Here is a 22,073-nt window from a genome sequence, read left to right on the forward strand (position 1 = left end):
TGTTTTTATGTCATTTTGTTTGTTAAAATTTTCTTTATATGTCTAAATTGGTGTGGGATTTTTCTTGTGTTCGGTTTTCGCTTTATGACCGTTTTAGTGCTGCATAACACATTATACATCGCCTCCAAGTTAAGACTGACTGCTTCTGTGCCAAGCTACTAGAGGATTAAGCACAGGTTTAGTTAGTGAATTTTGGGGTTTAACTGGACAAGAATTGTGTACCTTTCTCGAGTGGGGCTCACACCCGTCTCAACTAATAACCCAATTTTTAACACTTACAGTTCAGAATTGGATTGGTAAACAAAAAGAAGAAAAGTAGCGCAAGCTGGTAGGGTGGAAGCAGTATGGGTAGTGGAAGCAACATTGTGAGTGGAGGCAGTTCACAAATGGTGGGGAAGAAACAGAGAGTAAGGGTGGGGTAGCATCAAGAGGCTGGAGGTGGGAAGCAACAGGAGGGAAAGGAAAGCACCATGAGCGGTGCATGTGGGCGGAAGCAACTATGAGAGTGCAGGGAGGGAGGCAAAGGAAGAGGAAGGTGGAGCAGGGGGAAGCAAACAGACAAGACAGAGCGCAACATGTCAAAGGACATACGGTGAAAAAGCAAAATGGGGGAGAAGCATGAGGACTAGCGTAAAACAGATAGGAGGGGGTGAGGAAGCCCTGAGGAAGTAATAAAGCAACATGTACTCTGATGGAGTGCTTAAACAAGAAAAACAGTAGCTCAAGAAAAGTAAGCAATGAAAGGAACCAAGTAAAAGGTCCTTGTCTAGGGGGAGGGACAGATTCACAAATATGAAGTAAAGCCCACACCAGCTAACGAATAAGAAGGAAGCAAATGGGAGTGACAATGATGCCAAATAATGGTAAGCTATGTGTGGGTTCAAGTCTGTGGTAAACGGCTAATAAGTCTCAAAATAGACCGCTCATGCGCAATATAGTACACAAGGCCTAAAACATAACCTACAGGTTTTTCATTCTCTTAAATGACAAAAAATTATTGACAATTCCGAGTATATTGATTGGAATTCTGATTTTAATAGAACAGAAATTGGTTTGCAATTGGGTAAAAGTTTTACAAAACAGAAATAGTGAGAAGTTGTTAAACATATAAACTGAGTAAATAGTATTAACTGAAATGGTGTGTATATTGCGCACCATTCAACTAATCTGTACTAACAGCATTACAAAACCAAGTAAGAAGAAATGTCAAACATACCTTCTGTTCAAGCTCATTCTTCCTGTAGTTGATTGTGATGGAATAATAATGTCGATTCAATCCATGAATAAGTGCCTAAAAGCACATGAAAATAGTTATTTAAACATTTAAATGTAATTACAAGATGAACTACATACAACGTAAATCCTTAAATATGTTATGTATAGAAGCATAAACCTATGTTCAAGCATTAGGGGAAGTGCTAGCTTGGCCTAGAAATATGCTGTTTTAGAACTATGGGCAAGAGATACATGATGCACCCTGGTGGATAAACCATGCACGGAAGGAAGGTAAAGGCAGAACACAGAGGGAAAAACACATTATTCCGAAGATGGCATGGCCTGAATTGGAATATCCGATGGATTAGAGAGTGGTCTGCGTGGTGACAGGAGTGGAGTAAAGAATTCAGGGAACACCCTTGAAGGAGTATGGAAGTACGAGTTACTTACCTTCGGTAACAATGTATCTGGTAGAGACGATTCTAGCCGCAGATTCCTTCACGTAGAATTATCCCCAAGCGTGAGACTGGATCCGTAAACTTTTTGCCACAGCATCCCTGCGCGCCAGGGGCGGGGCGACATCACGCGATTCCGCCCAGGCGTCGTCCGCGTACGTGACATCAGCGAGGTCACATAAGACCCGCCCTGACGTGCCCATGTCAGTTTTCTTCTGAGAACTTTTCCACACCACAACGCGGAACCACCAGATAAAAAACTGTGGGAGATGGGAAACAGTGCGCGAAGAGCAGAAAAATTGGAAAGAAACGGTGACTAACAAAACCACCAGGGTAGTGCCAACACCGCAGACCCCAAGGTCAGGGTAAGAAGAAAGAAGAAGAACAAGCAGAAACCTGAGCAGCCACCCTGCCCGCACATAGACAACATCCCATCCCTGTGCCCCGAAGGGAAGAACAGGCATAAAAGTCATGGCACACATAGGAAGCCCATCCCCCCTCATCCTGAGCAAGGAATAGGACCAGTCCCAAGACAGACAGGGACAACAAACCAGCAAGCCACCCCAACCTAGAGGGAAACCACCCACAAGGGCAAGACATGGCCTGAAGATCCTCAAACCAGAGGATAGCAATGGAAGGAAGGGAGGGGAGGGAGGACAAGGATAGAAGAAATCCCCCCCCCCCCAAACCTGGAGTAGCCGGAGCAGCAGGGCACCGGTGCACCGAATCCCCATCCTCCAAAGAACCAAGGGAGGAATGAACCGCCCACAGACGGAGCCACCCGTCAAGAACAAGGAAGGCACTCACAGGAGACACAGCCCCCCACCGGGAGGCGAGTACCAAAGACCAACCCAAGGGTCCTCGCAGAATAGGGGAGGAAGGGCTGGCCGTGAAGGAATCTGCGGCTAGAATCGTCTCTACCAGATGCATCCTTACCGAAGGTAAGTAACTCGTACATCTGATAGAGACTAGCCGCAGATTCCTTCACGTAGAATAGATACCCTAGCAATACCCCCTGGGAAGGAGGGTCTGCGAAAAGACCCCACCAGCCAAAGCAGAACAGAGGGCGCCACAGGGGACCAGATCTGTGGACCAGGTAGAACCTTGCCCCTGCCAGGCCAAGGGAAACCCCACAAGCAGAACCCCACTGACCCCAAGGGGACGTAGGAGGGAAAGAAGGCTGAAGAGGCTCGTACACTCACAGCAGAGGAACCAAGGGCAAGGACGGAGAGGCCGAAGCACACCACTCCCCCACAAAGCAACATAGCTTCCACCGAATGCCAAGACAGGAAGACGGAAGAAGAAGCCTAGAGGGCCCAAGGAAACCAAGGAGAAGAAGGCAATCCCATTCCAGATGGAGAGCAGCCTGCCAGTCAGAACAATGCCGGCAGTCAAGGCCAAAAGCAAGAAGAATAACAGCCCGAGGCCCCAGGAAGACCAAGTAGGCAACGCCTGGCGAGGGAGAACACAGGGACATCCCAGACCGCAGAACGGGAGCAGGGAGAGGAGGAGAGGCCCGGGCCACCACGACTAGTGGCCGCGCACACGACCTTAGGAAGTAAAAGCAACCTACGTAAACACCATGGAGAACAGGTACCCGAAGGCGACCAAAACCCTCCAGCAGAGCGCAAGCCATATGACAGCTACCATAACCCCACATAGGGCACGTGAAGTCCCAATATATGGAAACCCTCTTTGGAAGAACTTCCGCAGCAGAGGAAGAAACAAAAGAACCACGGGGGGAAAAAGCACCCCCGCCACAGGCTTGACAGCAGCCCAAGCAAAGCAGAAGGCCCAATCTCAGGGCCGAGTCTGCGCAACAACTCCTGCAGAACTCACACACAACAACAAAGGGGTCGTCCAGGAGCCAACAATGCCAAAGTCCCAAGGAAGGACGTAAACGGCCAGATAAACATACTCCACAACCATAACTGCCAGCCTAAGAAAGCCCAGAAGCAACCCTAACTCAGAAGTCACTGAGGAGGGGACGGAGGAGGGGGACGGAGGAGGAGGACGGAGCCCTGCGAAGGGCCTCTGGATGGCGGAGTCGGCCGGGGCATGAAACAACAGACTGGCATCAAATGGGAGATCAATGAGCCTCACCCGAATATTTTCGGGGAAGACGCCGTCCCGAAGCCAGGCATGGCGACGGAGAGCGACTGAGGAAGCCATGGCCCGGCCTAGCGCCTCAGAGACGTCCAGAGCAGAGCAGAGAATAAACGCCGCAAGCTCCTGGCCATCCAATGCATGGTGCCGCATATCCACCTGAGCAGACTCCTGGGACGCTGCAGACCCCAGAGACTTAGCCGAGTCCCACAAACAGGAGAAGGCCCTAGCCAGCACACACAAGGTGTTAAGGGCCCGCAGGGCCGCGCTGGTCAAGGCAAAAATTTTGCGTCCTCAAGTGTCCAGCCAGCGGGCCTCTCTGGACGGCGAAGCCAACAGGGGCGGCAGGGAGGGAAAAGCAGTCCGCAGAAGGGGACTGGCGACTGAGGGGTGAATGGACAGGCACGCCGGGTCAAGCGGCGTCAGAAGGTGCCGATGCAGAAGATGCGGAAGCACCGGGTCCCCGGAAGTAGGACGCCTCCAAGCCCCAGTCAAGGCAGAAAGGAGCGAACCTTCAAAGGGAAGCAAGATTTCCCTCCCACCAGAGCCCTGGTGGAGGACCTCCAACAGATGGTCCGCCGGAAAGTGAGCCACCGGGTCACCCATGCGTAGGATGCCCACAGCCATGGACACCGCGTGAGCGAAGGCCGCACCCGCATCCGTGGGGGCAGCGCGGTGGAGAAAGCAGCTCCACTGTGGGCAACGGCTGCAAACTAAGACGGCCGGCCCTGAGGCCCAGCGGGGCGGGCAAGGGCCAAACCTGGAAGTCAGGAGTATCGAAGAATGAGCACCGCAGCCGCACCCCAACAGCACCACATCCTCCAAGCCTGGATCCGACCCAGTCGGCGCCGCCGCGGAGGGCCCTGCGCAAGGCGAGGGATCCGCCGACGCCCCAGGAGGGGAAGGAGGAGGAGACGCCAGCGAGGCCTGCAAAGCCACCACGTAAGTCTCCATCTGGACTCTTGATGCCCCAACACTGGGGAACGGTGGATAGGACGACACGTGGGGCCGCATCACCCGCGGAGAGTCCACGCCCCCAGTAGGCCAGAAAACAGCCCCCGGGGGCGAACTGCGACACTTACCCACCGGGGAGCGAAACTCACGTGACATCGGAGAAAGGCAAGGACGACGACCACGGCCGGACCTGAAGCCGTCCGCCGAAGCAGACCGAGGGAAGGACGTCGACCTGGAGAGATGCGCAGAGAGAAGTTTCTTTCAGCGCTCCCGCCGCGACTTCGGCTTCAACTTTTGGCATGCCGCACAATCTGAGGTGCCATGATCCTCCCCCAAACACCACATGCAAATGAGGTGAGGGTCCATCGCTGACATAAGACGCCCACAAAACATGCACGTTTTAAAGCCCGAAGGCATTCGCACACTGTTCCACCAAAAATGAATGGAAGAAAGGGGGCCTTAAACAGGCCCGCAGCAAGGAACGGATCCGCGTTGCACGCGGAAAAGGAAAAAACTGACGTGGGCGCGCTGGGGCGGGTCTTAATAGCCTCGCTGACATCACGTACGCAGACGACGCCTGGGCGGAGTCACGTGATGTCGCCCCAGCACGCAGTGATGCTGTGGCAAAAAGTTTCCGGATCCAGTTTCACGCCTGGGGATAATTCTACATGAAGGAATCTGCGGCTAGTAGTCTCTATCAGATCCTGGGTTACATATAGAACAGTCCAAAAATGGTTCTTTGGGACTCAATTAAAAATTACTTATATCCATCAAGAATTCTTCATATTGCAACCTAAGCATCTGTTCTTTTTCTCAATTATTGATATAAGGCAAGATTCTTCAATGGAATCAAACTGGGGGACCAAATTTGTTGTGTTTCATTCGATAAAACGGACTGGTGATTTAGTCCCAGAAGTCTCTTTCTCCATTTTCGAATCAATTGCTATTGGCATCTTTAAGAACGGGTGCAGCTTTTCCCTTTTTTGACACCAAGAAGCAACATTCGTTTTTTTGAGGCAGTAACCCTACAACTGAAATGTGACACAGTTAGAATGTGCTAGTTCATACTGATGAGACCCACTAACGTGCTTAATTGAACAGAAATGTAGAAACAAAAACACTTCAATTGCTTACTAATAATCCACAAAATACAGAAATCGACTGAACTGATTGATTATGCAGCTTGTTTTTATACCTGTAAATAAATGTTTGTTTTAAAGTTTAGCACTTACCACAGAGCGCTGAGCCGTCTACACATTATTAAATGTATGTATTCGAGTGATGATACACCTAGTGAATATGTCTGCATGGTATTCAACAGAGCAAATTTGGGCCCCGTTGTGATTCTATTTAAGTATGTTGGCATGTGTTACTAACTGAGTTGAAGAAAACATATTTATGCTCCAAACGAAAGACGAATGGTACATATACATAATTATTAACTATATAGTAAGGAACAATTTTTAGTTTGTTCTACTTGATGTACTGAGGCACACTGGGTGCGACCTACAAGCAGTTTCAGAAGATTTCACACAAAGGATTGCAGGACTTCACAGCAAAGGATGGCAGGACTTCTAAAAGCTTTCACCACCTTTCCCTGAGATTAATATGGTTTTTGTAGGCTTTCTCATTTTGGTGCTCTTGGACAGAGCGAGAAAAGTTGCACTGCACACCATCTCCTGGCCAGAAAATTAGGAGCTGCAATAGCATTCTGTACTTTAGCAGATCAATAGTGTTTTAGCTTCCCTCATTTAATATTTCCACTACATACGCTCCTGGCTCTCATGCTTCCAAAGAACCCACATTTCCACTAGTTTACTGTTTTTAAATGGGTGTGGAAAAGTCACAAGTAAAGTGACTCAACAATATGATGTGTACAGAAAAATCATTTTAGTGATTGCTGGCAGGTGGCTAGGGGCATGCAGTGAGTTCAACTGCGTCACCAACCTTCCACACAAGAAAAGCCAGAGATTCCTGGACCGATGAAACATGGCCACACAAACACACTCTTCCCCACCTAAGGTTACAGCTGCACAGGGTTTTTGGAGGGAGCATGAGAAGGACTGAGTTGGAAAAAGACAATGTGGAAAGTGGAAACATATGTAGCAAAGAAGTTCGAAGGAGCCAGGACAGCTGCTGAACATGTTGAGCTTTGTATTACTGGTTACTATGCATGTGGACATTTGTAGAAGTTTTATCTTGGAAATTAAAAGAATCTTTGTTTTATATAGGTAATGTCTGTGATTTTTAACATATGTTACAACTATTATATGAGATAAAGCTACTGAAGAAGGTTCTTTCAGGTATAATGCTAAGTGGGGACGTGAGATAGGCCCTCAATAACATCAAACGGCAAAACCTGTGTTAGCGCCCAACGTCTGGCAAAACCTGGGTATTAAACCTAACACCCTAACTTACAGCTTGGACCCTCAAAATCCTGAAGGAGCGTGACCGGTCGGATGGACCTTTGCCACCATGTTGCGAATGGAGCATGGATAAACAGTAAAAGTACTAAATATCTTCAACTGTCAAGTTCTATCATTTTAGTCAATGAAGAGAAGTTGAAGAAGTTTCCAACCTTTCTTTAACATTTAAGGAATTAGTATGGTTTGTCATCTTTATTCCAGTTAGCACAAACTATAGAAATATTGAGAAAAGGGTTGATTAGTGACAGCATAAATCAAACAGAGTGTTGCATAAAGGAATTTTGTCACTAGACTTGCTAAAAGAGCCTAACCTTCCTTTATAGAGAACCCATAAAGAGTTTGTTCTAGAAGAGAGCTCGATGTTTGGAGCATAAATAAAGTCTTGAACTTCCCATAAAAAGTTGTTCTGGAAACTCAGCCAAGTTCCCCACAGTTGCAGTAGCAACCATTAAATAAATCAGTGATAGAGGAATTATTGTTGCAGTAGCATTGATCAAGAAATGTTAAGATATATGAAGGTAAAGTCACCATCAGCAGTAGCTTTCAGCAACAAGGAGCAAGGAAGGGGGTTTAGGATGGTTAAAGAATGGACTGTCTTGAAGTAGAGTCAAAAGGGGCCTCAGTTAAAAGTTCTTGCTCTCTAACTAGGAACACTCAATCATACTATAAAATGCACAATTATGTAACGAAAATTAGTAGTTGTATAATGTGTTCAGCCAATGGAAACCACTTGTTCGATGGTATTATTGACATCTGCTGCTCCTTCTCACGATTCACATGGTAAACATTCATGCCGGTAGATAGTAAATTCAATGTTGCAAATATGGAAAAATGGAGGAAAGTTCTGGTGAGAACCTTCTTACCTAAGCTATTAACTGCGTTCAATGTCCTATTGTGAATGCGAAGGGCTCAACAAATGCAATGAAGCAAATCTGTTGAAAATGTCCTGGTTAAGCATACATAAGATATATCTAAATTATTCTTAATTCTAAAAGTCTATTCATTGTGAATCCACAGCAAAGTTCACTGCTAAAGTAGGATGATCTAAGAGGGTGTGATCACGCAAAAGAACAATCTTGAAATCAACATATTCTATAGTAGGATGCTGGTGCTAGGCAAAATATTCCAAATAAATGACTATTTAGCTGTGAGCAAGAGTTAAAAGAAAAATGCTATGGCCCTAGTTACAGAAGCACATTTGAAATGATAGCCTACTATATTTTTTCCCTTCACGTTATTTTTCCTACACGTTTACAGCAAGCACATTTCCCCTATGTGTGATTTACTTATGAATTATTTTAAAAGGGTTTAAATGCATTCTAAAGATATTCTTACACGTTTAATGCAGGCACATTTTACTGATTATTATTATTTTTTCTATGCAAACTTATTTCTGCAAAGGTTTAAATGCATTCTAAGGTGAAATTATTAGAGGGCTTTATGAAAGAACACACCCGCTTGGTTGCAAATGGGGGAGATCAGATGAGAAATGGGTGAGTTCAGATCTGAAAGTTTACTGGTGCAAAGACAGAAAACAATGTTAAGTATCTTGGCATAAAATTGGTAAGGAGTATTAAAAAAAACATTACAGATGAACAGACCCTGTGTTAACATCAATTAAGAAATACACTGCTCACTCTGAAGCTTTGTATTTGGGCTAATCTTAAAATAATGAAATAATAATGAAAATAGTGGTGTTAACCAGGATCCTGTACATGCTTAATAATCTACAATATGGACAACAAGGCTAAGCTTTACAGCAGAGTAGAGTCTCGGTATCGGGTTTCTCCCCTACCCAAACAGTCCTGTTTTTGGAACATTTTCAGTTTTTTGAGACAGATTGTCATGAATCATCAGTTTGACTAAATAAATTAGTATAGTGTAACATCGCACAAATGGCATAACAGTGTTAGCAGTTCATTGCAGCGTAGTGCTCAAATAGCCGTGCTGTACAAAATATAATTTCGACTAAAAGCACAGAGAATTGCATCATTGAGACTGGTGAGCTAACAGTTTCCTGCACAATGAGGACAGAACAATAAGGATTAACTTTACTATAGACTTTTACTTGCTCGTTGTGTGGGCCGGTAATTATTTTTGTGAAATCAGTGACGTTCCAGAAATGTAGTTGAAAGGATGTGTGAAGCCTAAATGAAAATATTGATTTAAGAGTCTTCTGTTCGTAGAAGAAACTCTTAGGAGCTCTAAGAAACAAACTTGACTGGGCAGCAAAAAAGCTCCATGGCACAGCCCTATCCTCAAACCCCACTGGACACGGCTCTATCCCCAAACCCCCCTGCACATAGTCCAAGACCACAGCCCAAGACAGCATTAGTGGTCGTTGTCTCTGTGCAGTGAGCTTTTGTCAATAAGAAAGCTGATTCACAAACTCACCACAAACATTATCTCTGTTCATACACTGTGTTCCTAATAATAGCATTAGTGATGTCACTGAAGATGTTATCCGCAGAGTCATGTGTGAGGTCTTGAACAGTTCATAGTGAGTTCTGATTTGTGTAGCTTGCAGTAACTAAAGTATTTCGGTGTTTTTTTTTTTTGATTTTCTACTGGAAGTATAACAGCATAACATACGTTTTAGTTTACACACAAAAATCTTTACAGTTGTGAGCTAAAAGCCTTAACAATACAAATATATTACAATATAAAGGTTAGTTATCTTGAGCAAGGTAGATTTATTGCTTCAGCTAATGTGTTGCCCTAAAAAAGTGTAGGATTTCATAACAGTACACTGAATTTGACATGTCCTAACCACTGCTACATAGAAAAAGTTAAGAATGGTCATAGCAACTGATTATTTAAGAGGCACTAGTAGCTACAATTATGGGGACACTAGATGGCTATTTTGACAAATTAGAAGAAAGCACTTCTATCCAGACAAAATTAGGCTTGACTCAAATCACTAATTTGATGCAAATTGTTTTTAAAGATCTCCCAAATCCCATCAAACGATTTTAAAGTACAGGCTATGCCTCTTATACGAAAGGAGGGAGGATTAGTAACTGTGGTTGAATTCAAAGACACACATAGGAAATACATCTCAATGCATTGTAGAACACAAGTAAAAATCTGCAAGCAAGACGCCTATAAATGGTGCCTATAACTGGGACTGTAAACATGGACTTACTCGAACATTCAAGTTTATCTGAAAGAGCGAGAGTGATTCAGCAAAACACTACATTTAATAGTTTTGTGGATTCTAAAATAACAGCACAAAACAAATTACCATTTGATTAAATTACAAATGTTACAAGGACAGATTAAAAAACATTACCAACCTACTTGTGTAATCTGCAGTGAAATAACCTTCATATAATTTACATTATTAGCTGCTTATTTTTATGCTGAAACAAACCAACATTTTTAAATTGCAATTAGTGAAAACTTCGGGAAAGCAACGCACTACACAGTAATCACTTTGGTCTTCGATGGAGATGCTACTTAACCTTTTGCACAAAAATAATGAAGCAGTCTGATGCGATGGGGTTTACATGAGAGGTCATTACATATACGCTAAAAAGGTCCGGTAATATATTCTCCTGAAACATGCAAGTATGGGCTTGTCTAGATCCAATCAAAAACAAGTGTAAGCAATTCCGTGATCATTATAGGTTTTAGCTTCTTCCGACTTATATTTCAAAAAATGATTTTCATGTGATGCCTACATGAAAATACATTATTCGGCATGGAAACAAACAAAATATAAGTACAACTATTACAAAATTGAAGGCATGTCAACAATGTAGGCCAAGCAACTGTTAGCTTTAAAAACCACAAATCCCATGACATCTGCCGAACTGTAAAATATGGCAAGTCTCAAATTACAAGTATGTTCTCCCTCCAAATAACACAGACTGGTTTTAGCAACAAAGCGTTAATTTTTGAAACCATACATTAGGAGCCACGGATGCCACGCACCGAGTTGTAGTTCGTGAGGTTGGAAATGCAGTGTTCAGTCAGCTAACGAGACAAGAGTAGTAAACAACGAAATTTCATGGCACAATAGCACGTGTTTCAAAACAAAGGAGGGTGCAGCACAATGAAAGTGGTATCGAGGCTCACCAAAATGTTTGGCTCAACTGCCCAATGTTCATATTTCATTAGCAAATTTGATTAAATTGGTACACCTACAAGTCAACGTTTCTACCACAAAAGCTAAATAAAATATTGGGCAGCGTTTTTGAAAATGGTGACATCTTTATTAGACTGATAACCTCCATGACGCATTTTCAAAGGCAACCTCTGAAATCTGCAACTGTGATATTTAATTAACAGCAACTGTGTGCTACAATCTAGAAGTAATGCTATTTAAGTTTGCAGGCAACGGGTAGTCGAATAACAATATGGAAAAAGGGAAAACTGTTAGGGCAAATATAGGCTTTTACCACCTGTCTTGCAAAATGTTTCTAAAGCTACTAATCCCTACATATCAGTGTTGACTAAGCTTGATTCTCCTCAGCAAGACTGCAGAAGGGATATTTATGTGCAGCTGGAAAGCAGTCTTCCGTATATTCAGTGAGTAAAAAAAAAACTATCCCTCGCCAACCAATGGATGATTAATGTTGTGTGTACACATTAAACGACCTTGGATAATTATCAACCGTCGGTACCAACATCGTCTGCACCAAGGTATTGTGCTTTGCTCGCTGCATGAAGTGCTATTTCGAATGCGTTGTTTTTCAGTCAGACGAAATAACACGGCTTCAGAGGTCACTACTGTGTGGCCAAACCTTGTTAATATCGCAAAACACGTCCCCAGCCTTGTAACAGATGCAATGAGTGAGAAGTGGCTGGATTGGAAGGATGTTTAGTGCATCTGCATAAACAACGCTCTGACACTTGCTCGGCGGCAGACATGCTCAGGCTCCCTTGCATACATTATGACTTACCTGTATGGATGGCTTATTTAAGTGACCCAGATTCGAGGTTGTTTGTCTTGGTTCATGCCCTAGGACCATCATGTTAGCGTTGATCAATCTGAAGGCATCAATAACAACCTGCAAATACAAAGGTGTCAAATCAATGGTTTTTGTTTAAATGCAGGGCTTGGGTCTTGTGAACGAGGCTTCATCAGTTGCTGTGCGCTTTGGCCTAATTCCAGACAAGCGTTTAATTATAATAGTAATAAAGAATCTCCTGCTGACTGAGAAATCATCACACCAGCAACTAACTCGCAATGTAACTTGACACCAATTACTGCATTATCTCGGAAACATGACGAGGGTTTGGTGAGAATGTTTAACATATCGAATCCAAAACCCATCCCAGAATCTTTGTTTCACCTTCCAAAAGCATGCGCGTGTTTACTGGCAAAATCGTATCGGCTTGAAATGAGTGACAGGTAGATACACAAACGGAAAGTGAGCGTCGGCTTAGGGACCTTGTCTAAGGCCCAAGCCTGTCACATCAATTATACCAGCACAATACTCAAAATGACAACAAAATTATAGCCAGCAAGGAACTTTCCCCTTGCATTTCCTTCTAGTCAGATGCTTCTGCCTCTCTGGACTTCGAAAGAGCCTGAACCCGGGTTGATGCGTTCACATTTCCCAGTGGTTGGTGTAGTTCAGGGTAAAAACAGAATAAAGAAAATTCAAGGTCATTAATAGTTTTTGAAGTGAACTAGGCACCATCTGGTTAATACTTTGATTACAGTTTTAACAAAATCTTCATTCCCTCATCTCTGCTATCGTTTGGCACCCTTTGAAAATGGGAGCAGAAATGTGAAGAAACAGATGAAGCAGAAATTTTTAAAACTTTAACATTTATAAACATATTAGGATACACTGCCCTCACTGCTCCTAAACAAAACGAGCTTCTGATGCGCAACCACAGTTCTTCTGCCAAGATTACAGCAAGCCTTTTTCATTCCAATTCCCTGTCATCTACATACGCTTGATTTGTCTCCCACAGATTTGAAAACCTTATGTACAATTTTTGGATTAGTTCCTGTTGTTATTATCTTGGCAAAACACCCTTGCAATGTGAGTAACAGTTCAATGCAATTTGTATTGGCTGCTCTTGGATGAATGCAAAAATGCTCAATATTCTAAAGCGTAATTTTTGTTTTGGTAAAAAAAATTAATGCAGGAGTACTTATATTTAGCAAACACACTGTACTGAGACGTGTCATTTACGTACATAATAGCGGGTAAAGGCAGTACAGGAAAACATAATGTGTGCAGCAATTCAGTGTTAGGCACAATGTACCACTACCTTTCATGGCTGTCAGGGCAGAAGTGTCCAAATCTTAAGTGTCGAAGGTGGAACCGGTTCCCTCTCGAAGAGCCAATGTTTATCAACCAACACTGTCAAATGAATCATATATTGTGTGTGCCATTGAACATTATGGAAACGAAGAATAAGTACATTTAGGCCCTGATTAACAGCTGCTCGTTATAATACCAATCCCTGTCCCACTGCCTAGATTTAACAGTCAGGGGTCCTGATAATTCCGAGGTGAGGGGTAGGCAAACGGTCTCTACGAGATTTTTGGAAACAACATCTGGTTGAAATAACCCAGCATAATGTGTTTCCCACGCGTGCTGTTTTCATACCTTCTGTTACTGGTCCATTGGAATTAACAGCCAACTCGTAATGAAGGCCTAAGAGGCAAATACTTTTGAAACTAGCATGCCCCTCCTATACATTTAAGAGCTAAATATAAATTCAACAATCCTTAACTATATACCAACTTTGAATCTTATTTCTTAGTGTGATGAGTGAATTATACACCTGCACAATTGCTGGCACCTAATAATCACATCTCAATAACTTTTTATCCTTATATATTGCACAAGAAAACGTTTTTATTTCTTTGTAATGCAATGGTTTTAATTAACTTATGTAAATAAACGTATTCACTCACTCACTCATCTGCACATGGGACAAAACACCCCCTCATATTATTGTGCTTGAGCACATGGTGGTAGAAATCCTACACTGCAAACTGCAACTTGCAAGAATGAGGCATTACATTTACATGAATGTGGTAGTATGTTAAACAAAAGCCTTAACCAATCACCTTCAGATTCTTTCTAAGTACAGTTCCAATATGCTATTCTAAAAAGTCACATACCAACTCACTCGACCGTCTGAAAAATCCATGTTCCAAACAAGTTAACACCACTTTGAAATCAAATTAATCATGTGGTTGATATTCTTACAGAAAATGTTCTACCCTACCTTATACAATAACATGTATTCACTCCTCTTTGGGCTTAATATATATTTTTAAAAAAACTGTAACGCACTATAAAAACACTATATTGCTGAAGAACGAACACACGGTGCTTCTATCACTGTTTAATACATTTCTTTAACTCTAGGAATGTATAACTGCTACCATGGCTATACTGTAACGATATGCTGAACAACAAGCTATTTTGTTTCGCTACTTCTATATAGGCTTCAACAGGGACTCTGGCTACGTGCACTTCACCAATATCTTGTTTCAGCTATATGAAGAGTTTATAGGAAAAGACTCTCTCTTACAGAACACATGTCAGCTCTGTTACATTGTGGAGAACAAACATATTACGATGTTGTTCGTCATCAGGAAAAGAACAAAATGTGCACTTAGTAATACACTTAGTAGCCACTTACCACACTGTCTCTCTAATGCTGCTTCATTTCAGTAAGTTAGCTGTGTGATGTTTGGTACATAGTTCAAATAAAACTCCCAATTCTATTGTGGGGTTAAAGACAGGTTGTGCTGATTGTAATTTTAGACTTAGTTCACAAACATGCATGTTTTGTTTAGTGGGTAGTCTGTTTTTTTCCTCATGCTTTCGAATGTTCAATGAAGGTTAGGTTTGTGCTCAAAAGGCATAATACTTGTGATTAGGGTGGAGGCGAACTTGCAGAGCTTTACTCTTTGGAATTTCGCTGAGTTACCTAAAAACTCAGCGAGCTTCCGTGCAGTTTGGCAAGCAGAGGGATTCTGGTCCACTGTGCCGATTTTCAGCTACAAGAGCTTGTCCTGCACTGTAAAATCAGCGTGAACGGCACCAGGAGGCTCACCAAAGGGCACTGCTTCTTTCTGCCGCTCAAGTAGATTTTCTACTCAAGTAGAAGCTTTAGCAACGCGAGAGGAAACTTTCTTAAAGCAAGAGGTAGCAACCTACTGCGACTGCCAGCGCTGAGAAATCTCGACGGGAGGCGGCCTAGCACTCTTTTCTTCCTCACTCGCCAACTTAACGTTGGTGAGCCGCACATGAGAATAACTCCACTATGCTGTAGTTGGTGGAGTTTTTTATCACCAGGAAGTGTGGATGGGAATAGGCATTCTTACAAGGCATAATTCGAGCAGACCCCTTAAATGTGTTAGCCAGTTCCAAGGGAAAGCTTAGACTAATAAATATTAAGTTAATATTGCTAGAAAGGCATCCTTTTGCCCCGTTCACCCCCATTTTTTGCTGAATGATACAGTTGGTAACGGACTTTGACTGTACCCTAGGCTGAGCTAACCGGGCCCAGAGCCAGTACTATGTTTAAAAAGGAACATGTAATAGTGTACACTTAAAATTGTCAATGACAGACCCTATAACTCCCTAGTAGATAATAGGACCAGGGGGTGAAATCTACATATAAGTCCCTAGTATAGAACAGGGCATGGAGGATTTAGGCCCAACAGATTTCCTGCACTTGAATGTGTGCACTGCTGAGTGCCTACTGTAATTTTAAACGGAGCCTGGCTTTGCAGACTGTCTTTAAAAGTAAATTGTATGCAAATTTCTTTGTTGGTATGGGCACAAAAGTGATAATCTATCTTATTTTTACATATTAGGCATCCCCAAAGTCTCCCGTAAGTGTCCTAGGGGTGTGGGGGGGGAAGGGTATGTAACTATATAAAATGTTTTATATGCCCTGGTGAGGGAAAAACTACCCATTTCATTTTTTCCCCATTGTAAATACTTAGCTCTATAGGCTACCATTGCAATGTGTTATTCAAGTATAACCATTGCTAGGAAAGGAGTAAATATCATTCATAGACTTAAAAGATTGACATTGATAAATCTAACAACTTGTCATTGTTGAATTTATCATAACTCGTACAGAAGAGAATTTAGATAACTTTCTCTTCTATAATCCAAATTCCAGTCTTCTAGTAGTCTCTGCTGATTGGTGAGCCTGAACAGACTTAGCCAGGCTGCTTTAATTAGGTGACAAGTGTCCTGGCCAAAGCTGAGGCTATCTGATGGAGAGAGCTCTGAAGCTGAGGAGGAGATGTAGAAAGAGGGGGCTGGGTAAATCAAACTGAGCTCAAAGAGAGAACAGATCAGTAAAGAATGTCAGGTGTGTCTACCCCCACATCCGGTGCCCTAGCCAGATTGCAGGCTTAGGACAGGAATTTTCAGCGGTGGTCGGGAGGGGGTGGGGGGGTGGTGGCCGTGAGAAATGGAAATGAGCCACATGATGGGTTGATTTAGCCAGCTCTTACTCCTCCAGAAAGAAATCATCCATTTGGATTTTGGAAGTACAGTGCTTTGTGGGACAAGAGGATGCCACACTTTGGAGGAAGTTGTCATGCTTTTGGGTGGCACCCCGCATTTCACTGGACAGAGGTGCCCACTTGCTTATCGTCCCAGAACAATGAATGAATATGTGAGAGTTGCATAGTCTCTCAAATCTGCTGCCTGAAATGACAAGGAAAAAGACTGCTCTGCTGGAATCTAGATCTACACCCAAAGGCCTGCACTCTGAATGACTGTGCCTGCTGCACAATCTGATACTACAGACCTGGGCACTGTGCCTTGCTTCAAGAAGGATTAAGGAGTAGACTTCCTGCAAGCTACACTTTAACAGAGCCCACCTGCATTATCTCCACCAAGAGGATCTGGCCAGATACTTTGTGGGTATTGTAGTCCAGACATTCCATGGGTCGATCTGGTGATTTGCACACTTTGAACCTAGAAGGAAACCTTCAGAATGCCCCTCCTGAAGTTTGCAGAACTTTTAAGAAGATTTGTGAAAAAGCTCCATGAGGTGACCGGCCCGACGTCGAGAGTCGAGCAGACTACCTTCCACTGCGAGGTTCATTCCGCTGAAAGCTCCAGATTTCCAGGATTTCACTGGGGCCTCGTGCACTTAAGATTAGACAAAATGTCATCACTTTCAGTGCAAGACAGCCAATCGATAATGTGGGCTGATCCATTTCTTCCTGTTTTATGCTGTGATGGGCAGAAGCATAGCGTGAATGGCACTTGAACAGATCAACAGATGAAGATAGCTGACTGAAAACCCCTTCATGTATGTATGTATAGATATATGTATGTTTAATTCTGAAGTTTTGGGAAATAGGAGGTTGGTGCAACGGGCAAGACATAAAAAGAAGACCACAATGGCAATATCTGCAAGATATGCTCCGTTGAAGATGGTCATTCAGCAGTATTATCCAATCAAAATTCATCATAAATAATACAAGTGTGACAGAGCAAATTTATATAGCTCAATCCTCCTGCTATGAGAGTATAACCATTCACAAAAGAACAAGCAGTGTAAAACACCACTTTAAATAGAACATCCCTGCACTGCACTCCAGATGTGTCCGTTCCAATTGAGATTATTTTCTTCATTTACAAATTCTTAACTGTGACTACTGTATGAAATGATTAAAGGACACTTACCCAACCTTAAGCACAGCATTTAATCAACCTGCTTGAAAGAACCTTGCTCCAAAAACAATCAACAAAAGAAGACCATAAGAATCTCCTGTGTTAAGCAGAGAGCAACATACCATTCTTCAGCCTCCAGGGGCATCTTCTGCAATCAGACAGCAGTTCATTACTTCAATACTTTTGCATTTAGAGCTCACCAAGTCAATCCATGTACATAGAACAGTCATCTAAACAATGTGTGCTTCCAGAATCCACTGAATTGAAGTATATATATATATGCTCCCAGAATCCACTGAAGTGAAATATATATATCCACTTCAGTGGATTCTGGGAGCATATAGGTAGTTATACTTAGGACCTAGTTTCCATAGGAAAAGCGTTTTTTGATTTGCCAATATCTTTGGCGCCGTTTGCCGAATCGTCACGAAATTTTCAAAACTAATGGGGCACTCCGGTCAGCTCCTGCCTTGAAAGTTTCGGGGAGATTCCTCAAGCAGGGGCCAAAAAAAGGGGGGCTCCAAAACGCGTTTTCTCCATGTTAATTTCCATAGGAAAGTTTGGAACAGGCTAGAGCCCGAACTGCTGAACGAAATTACACCAAATTTGGCAAAAAAGGTAGCTCTTGGTTCAGAAAGAGGCCTTTTCTTTAAATGGTGTAAATCCGTTCAGTAGTTCCTGAGAAATTAAACAAATAAAAAATACTGATATCTGGTGACCGCGGTGGATCCGCGAACCCTTCCGAGCACGAGCTTCATTCTGAATGGCTGCCAACACTCCAAACCAAGAAATGTTGTCAGCCATCTTGTGACTCGGTAAAACAGTCACAAGAAAAAAGGGAAGAAAATAGTTTAAAAAAAAGAAAAGGGGGCAGGGTAGAAACACCCTGACCCCCTAGGCCTGGTCATGGTGTCCCATAGGGACCCCCATACCCCTGCAAAAAGCATTTAAAAAAAAAAAATAATAATTTGTCTGGCTTTGCGTACTGTACGTAAATCTCGTCGAATTAAAAAATAAAAAAAAACAAAGCGCAGTATACCATGGTGGGCCAAGTCCCGGGGGCAATGTTATTAATATTTGCAGGAGCCACGTGGGGCCCCGCAGCCTCGGGGCCTGCCACCTCCCCTGGGCTTAAATGGTAAAAGAATAGCATGGGGGGCTCCTGTCCCCCATGCTGGCCAGGGACCACCACCTCCCTGTGGCATTTTGAAATTTTAGGTGGGGGTACCCCCGGGGACCGCCACCTCCCCGGGCAACATAAATTAAAATTAAGTGTGAGGGGGGCTCCTGCTCCCCCCCCCCCACTGCCCTGGGGACAACCACCTCCCCGAGACATACAGAAATTAGAATATGGGGGTTCGTTGCGGCCCCCCTGGACCACCACCAATGTTGAGAGGGGGGCCACACTGCCCCCCCCTCTTGTAGCCCTACATGGCCCTGGGGCCCGCCACCCCCGGGAGATTGCAGTTTGCTATGACTGGGTGGGAGCACGGTTCCCGCCCTGTCATAGCAAACTTCTGCTTTGCTTCATGGAAGCTAGAGCAGTAAACCTGCTCTCCCTTCCACAAAGCAAAGCAGAATTGCTTTTTGGCAAAGGGAGCTGCATGTCAGCAGCCCACTTTGCCCAAAAGCAATGCCGGCTCTTGCAGGAAGCGGGGAGCCGGCAGGGACCGCAGGGGCATTAGGGCTCCCCCTGCGGTCCCCCAACGTGAGGGCCGGCCCCGGTTGATGGGCTCACGGGGCCAAAAGTGACCCAGGGACAGGGGGCCCCCTTCCAGTTAAAAAATAAATGAAGTGGCAGGCCCTGGGGGATTGGGTCCCCAGGGCCCAGAAAATATTGAGAGAAGGGGGGGCCACTAAACCAACCAAAAAAAGGGGGAAAAAACGGCATGTTGCCGGAGGTCCCGCCCCCTTCCCTGCAGCAAACTGCAAACGCGCCTCCTGGCGCATTGTGTGTTGGGGGATTAAGTCCCCTAGATCCTTAAGGGTCCTTAGGGGCCAACTAGCCCACCAGGTATCTCCAGTAAGCCCCACACAGTGGGAATGCTGAGAGGTGGTATGAGGCCACGCCCTATTTTACACCACTCTGCAAATGCGCCTCTTGGCGCACTGCTGGTGGGGCGATGAGGTCCACGTGTCCTGAGGACCTCAGACTAAAGTGAACTTTATCCCCGAGCAGCAGTGCGCCAAGAGGCGCGTTTGCAGAGCGGTGTAAATAGGGGCCATGGCCTCAAACCACTCTCAGCAATCCAGCTGTGTGGGGCTTACTAGAGATAACAGGAAGGCTAGTTGGCCCAAGGGACCCTCAGGAGACAAGGGAACTTCATCTCACAACCAAGAGAGCACCAGGAGGCGCGTTTGCAGAGTGGTGCAGAATGGGGCGTGGCCTGTGTGCAGCTCTCAGCAATCCCACTTTCAGGGGCTTACTAGAGGTGTCAAGTAGGCTACTTGGCCTCTAAGGACCCCCAGCATCGATGGGGACTTTAATACCCATCCAAGAGCACACCAGGGAGCGCGTTTGCAGAATGGTGGGCAAAGGGGGCGTGGCCTGCTATGAGAACTTACCAATGCTGCTGTGTGGGACTTACTGGAGGTAATAGGAGGGATAGTTGGCCCCCAAAGACGTCCTTGGGGGGCCAACTACCCCTCCTGCAATGTCCAGTAAGTCCCACACAATGGTATTGCTAAGAGGTCTTCGGAGGCCAAGCCCCCCCTTTCTCCACCACTCTGCAAAAACACCTCCTGGCACACTATGGGTTGGGGGATGAAGTCCACTTTACTCCTGAGGGACTTTGAGGGCCAAAAAGCCCTCCTGGCACCTCCTGTAAGTCCCATGCAGTGAAATTCCTGAGCGCTGGTTGGAGGCCCAGCTCCCTTTCTGCATCAGTCTGCAAACGCGAATACTACATTACAATTAGTAATTAGCATTTAAAAAAACATTAGACATTAATTGAAAAATCCATAGGTTTCAGGGACGTTGTAGTTAGTAATTAGCATTTAAAAAACCTTTGAAAATCACAGAAAAAAACCATTGGTTTCAGGCACATTATAGTTAGTAATTAGCATTTTAAAAACTTTTGAAATTCACAGAAAAAAACACGTTTCAGGGACGTTTTAGTTAGTAGGACATTTCACTCATGCAAAACCAGAGAAATGTGGCTGTTATAGTTAGTTGAGCTAACTATAACTCACGCCGCCGCAATGCACTGCTGTTGACGTCACATATTACATCACTCCTGACATGGTCAGTGACATCACTGATGGCATCACTGATGACATCTCAAATGACATCACTGATGACATCATCAGCTTAATATCTGATGCATCTCCTCACACCCTAATATAACCTTTCATACACCCACTCTGAAATGCAGACTACCATTCTCGAAAAAGAGTCCACATGGCACACATTCCTGTGTGCCATGCCTGCAATCCACCATCTGGGTCCTAGGTAAGTCACCCCTCTAGCAGGGAGCACTAACTGCCAGGTGTGGGGACAGTTGCATGAGCCCTCAACTCCTACAGTGTCCAAGTCCATTCTTAGACATTGTAAGTGTAGTAAAGCCATTAAGATTATATGGTCTAGGAGTTGGTCATTACGAACTCCACAGCTCCATAATGGCCTTACTAAAACCTGGGAAGTTTGGTAGCAAACTTTGAAGCACATTAAACCCACACCGAAGCCAGTGTGGGATTTAATGTACAATGCACAAAGAGGGCATCTTAGAGATGCCCCCTGAAAAACAACCAGCTCCAGTGTGGTTCCTGTTCCTTCAGCAAGTGAATGAGCAATTAAGAGGCCTTTAAATCCTGTTTTATCTTGACACATTTGCAGACTGCTCAAGGACAGAGGTCAAATGTCAGTTGTCTTTTTACTAATTGCTGATCATGTATTTCTGGAAAATGGTGTTTACTTGTCTTTGTCTTATTACAGTTAATGCTTTTTGTCAAGTGAGCTATCTGACAATTGTGAAACAAAATGCAGTAAAATTATGAAATAACTTTTTTTGTAATTCAGAAGTGTGATGCAAACAAAGATTTAAATTGGTGGAAAACAAATCAGAACACTTTACTTGGTGATGTGCAAATGACACATATTTGCAGAAACTTTATTTCCAAACATTGTATACTATATAGTTTTAAAACCACATGTCAGTGACTAAATCCGTGGCCATTTCAAAGTAAAATCTGCTGATTGCAAATAACAATGGGCTACTACTTTATGCTTTAGTTAAGTACTTATTAAAAGTAATAGTTTTTAAACATGATGTGAGAGACATTCC

General features: G+C 43.9%; 1 protein-coding gene across 1 annotated transcript in view; it reads right to left on the reverse strand.

Annotated features, from left to right (window-relative positions):
• The window catches only part of PSMD14 (proteasome 26S subunit, non-ATPase 14), a 391,539-nt gene that overhangs the window by 76,711 nt on the left and 292,755 nt on the right, over positions 1 to 22,073 (reverse strand). Inside the window, exons 7-8 of the mRNA XM_085645445.1 lie at positions 12,064 to 12,171; positions 1,217 to 1,291 (exon numbers count right to left, since the gene is read on the reverse strand). Coding sequence (XP_085501571.1) covers positions 1,217 to 1,291; positions 12,064 to 12,171 — 183 coding nt within the window. The remainder of the gene's footprint in view (positions 1 to 1,216; positions 1,292 to 12,063; positions 12,172 to 22,073) is intronic.

The sequence above is a fragment of the Triturus cristatus genome, chromosome 3_1, assembly GCF_964204655.1.
Source record: "Triturus cristatus chromosome 3_1, aTriCri1.1, whole genome shotgun sequence".
NCBI lineage: Eukaryota > Metazoa > Chordata > Amphibia > Caudata > Salamandridae > Triturus > Triturus cristatus.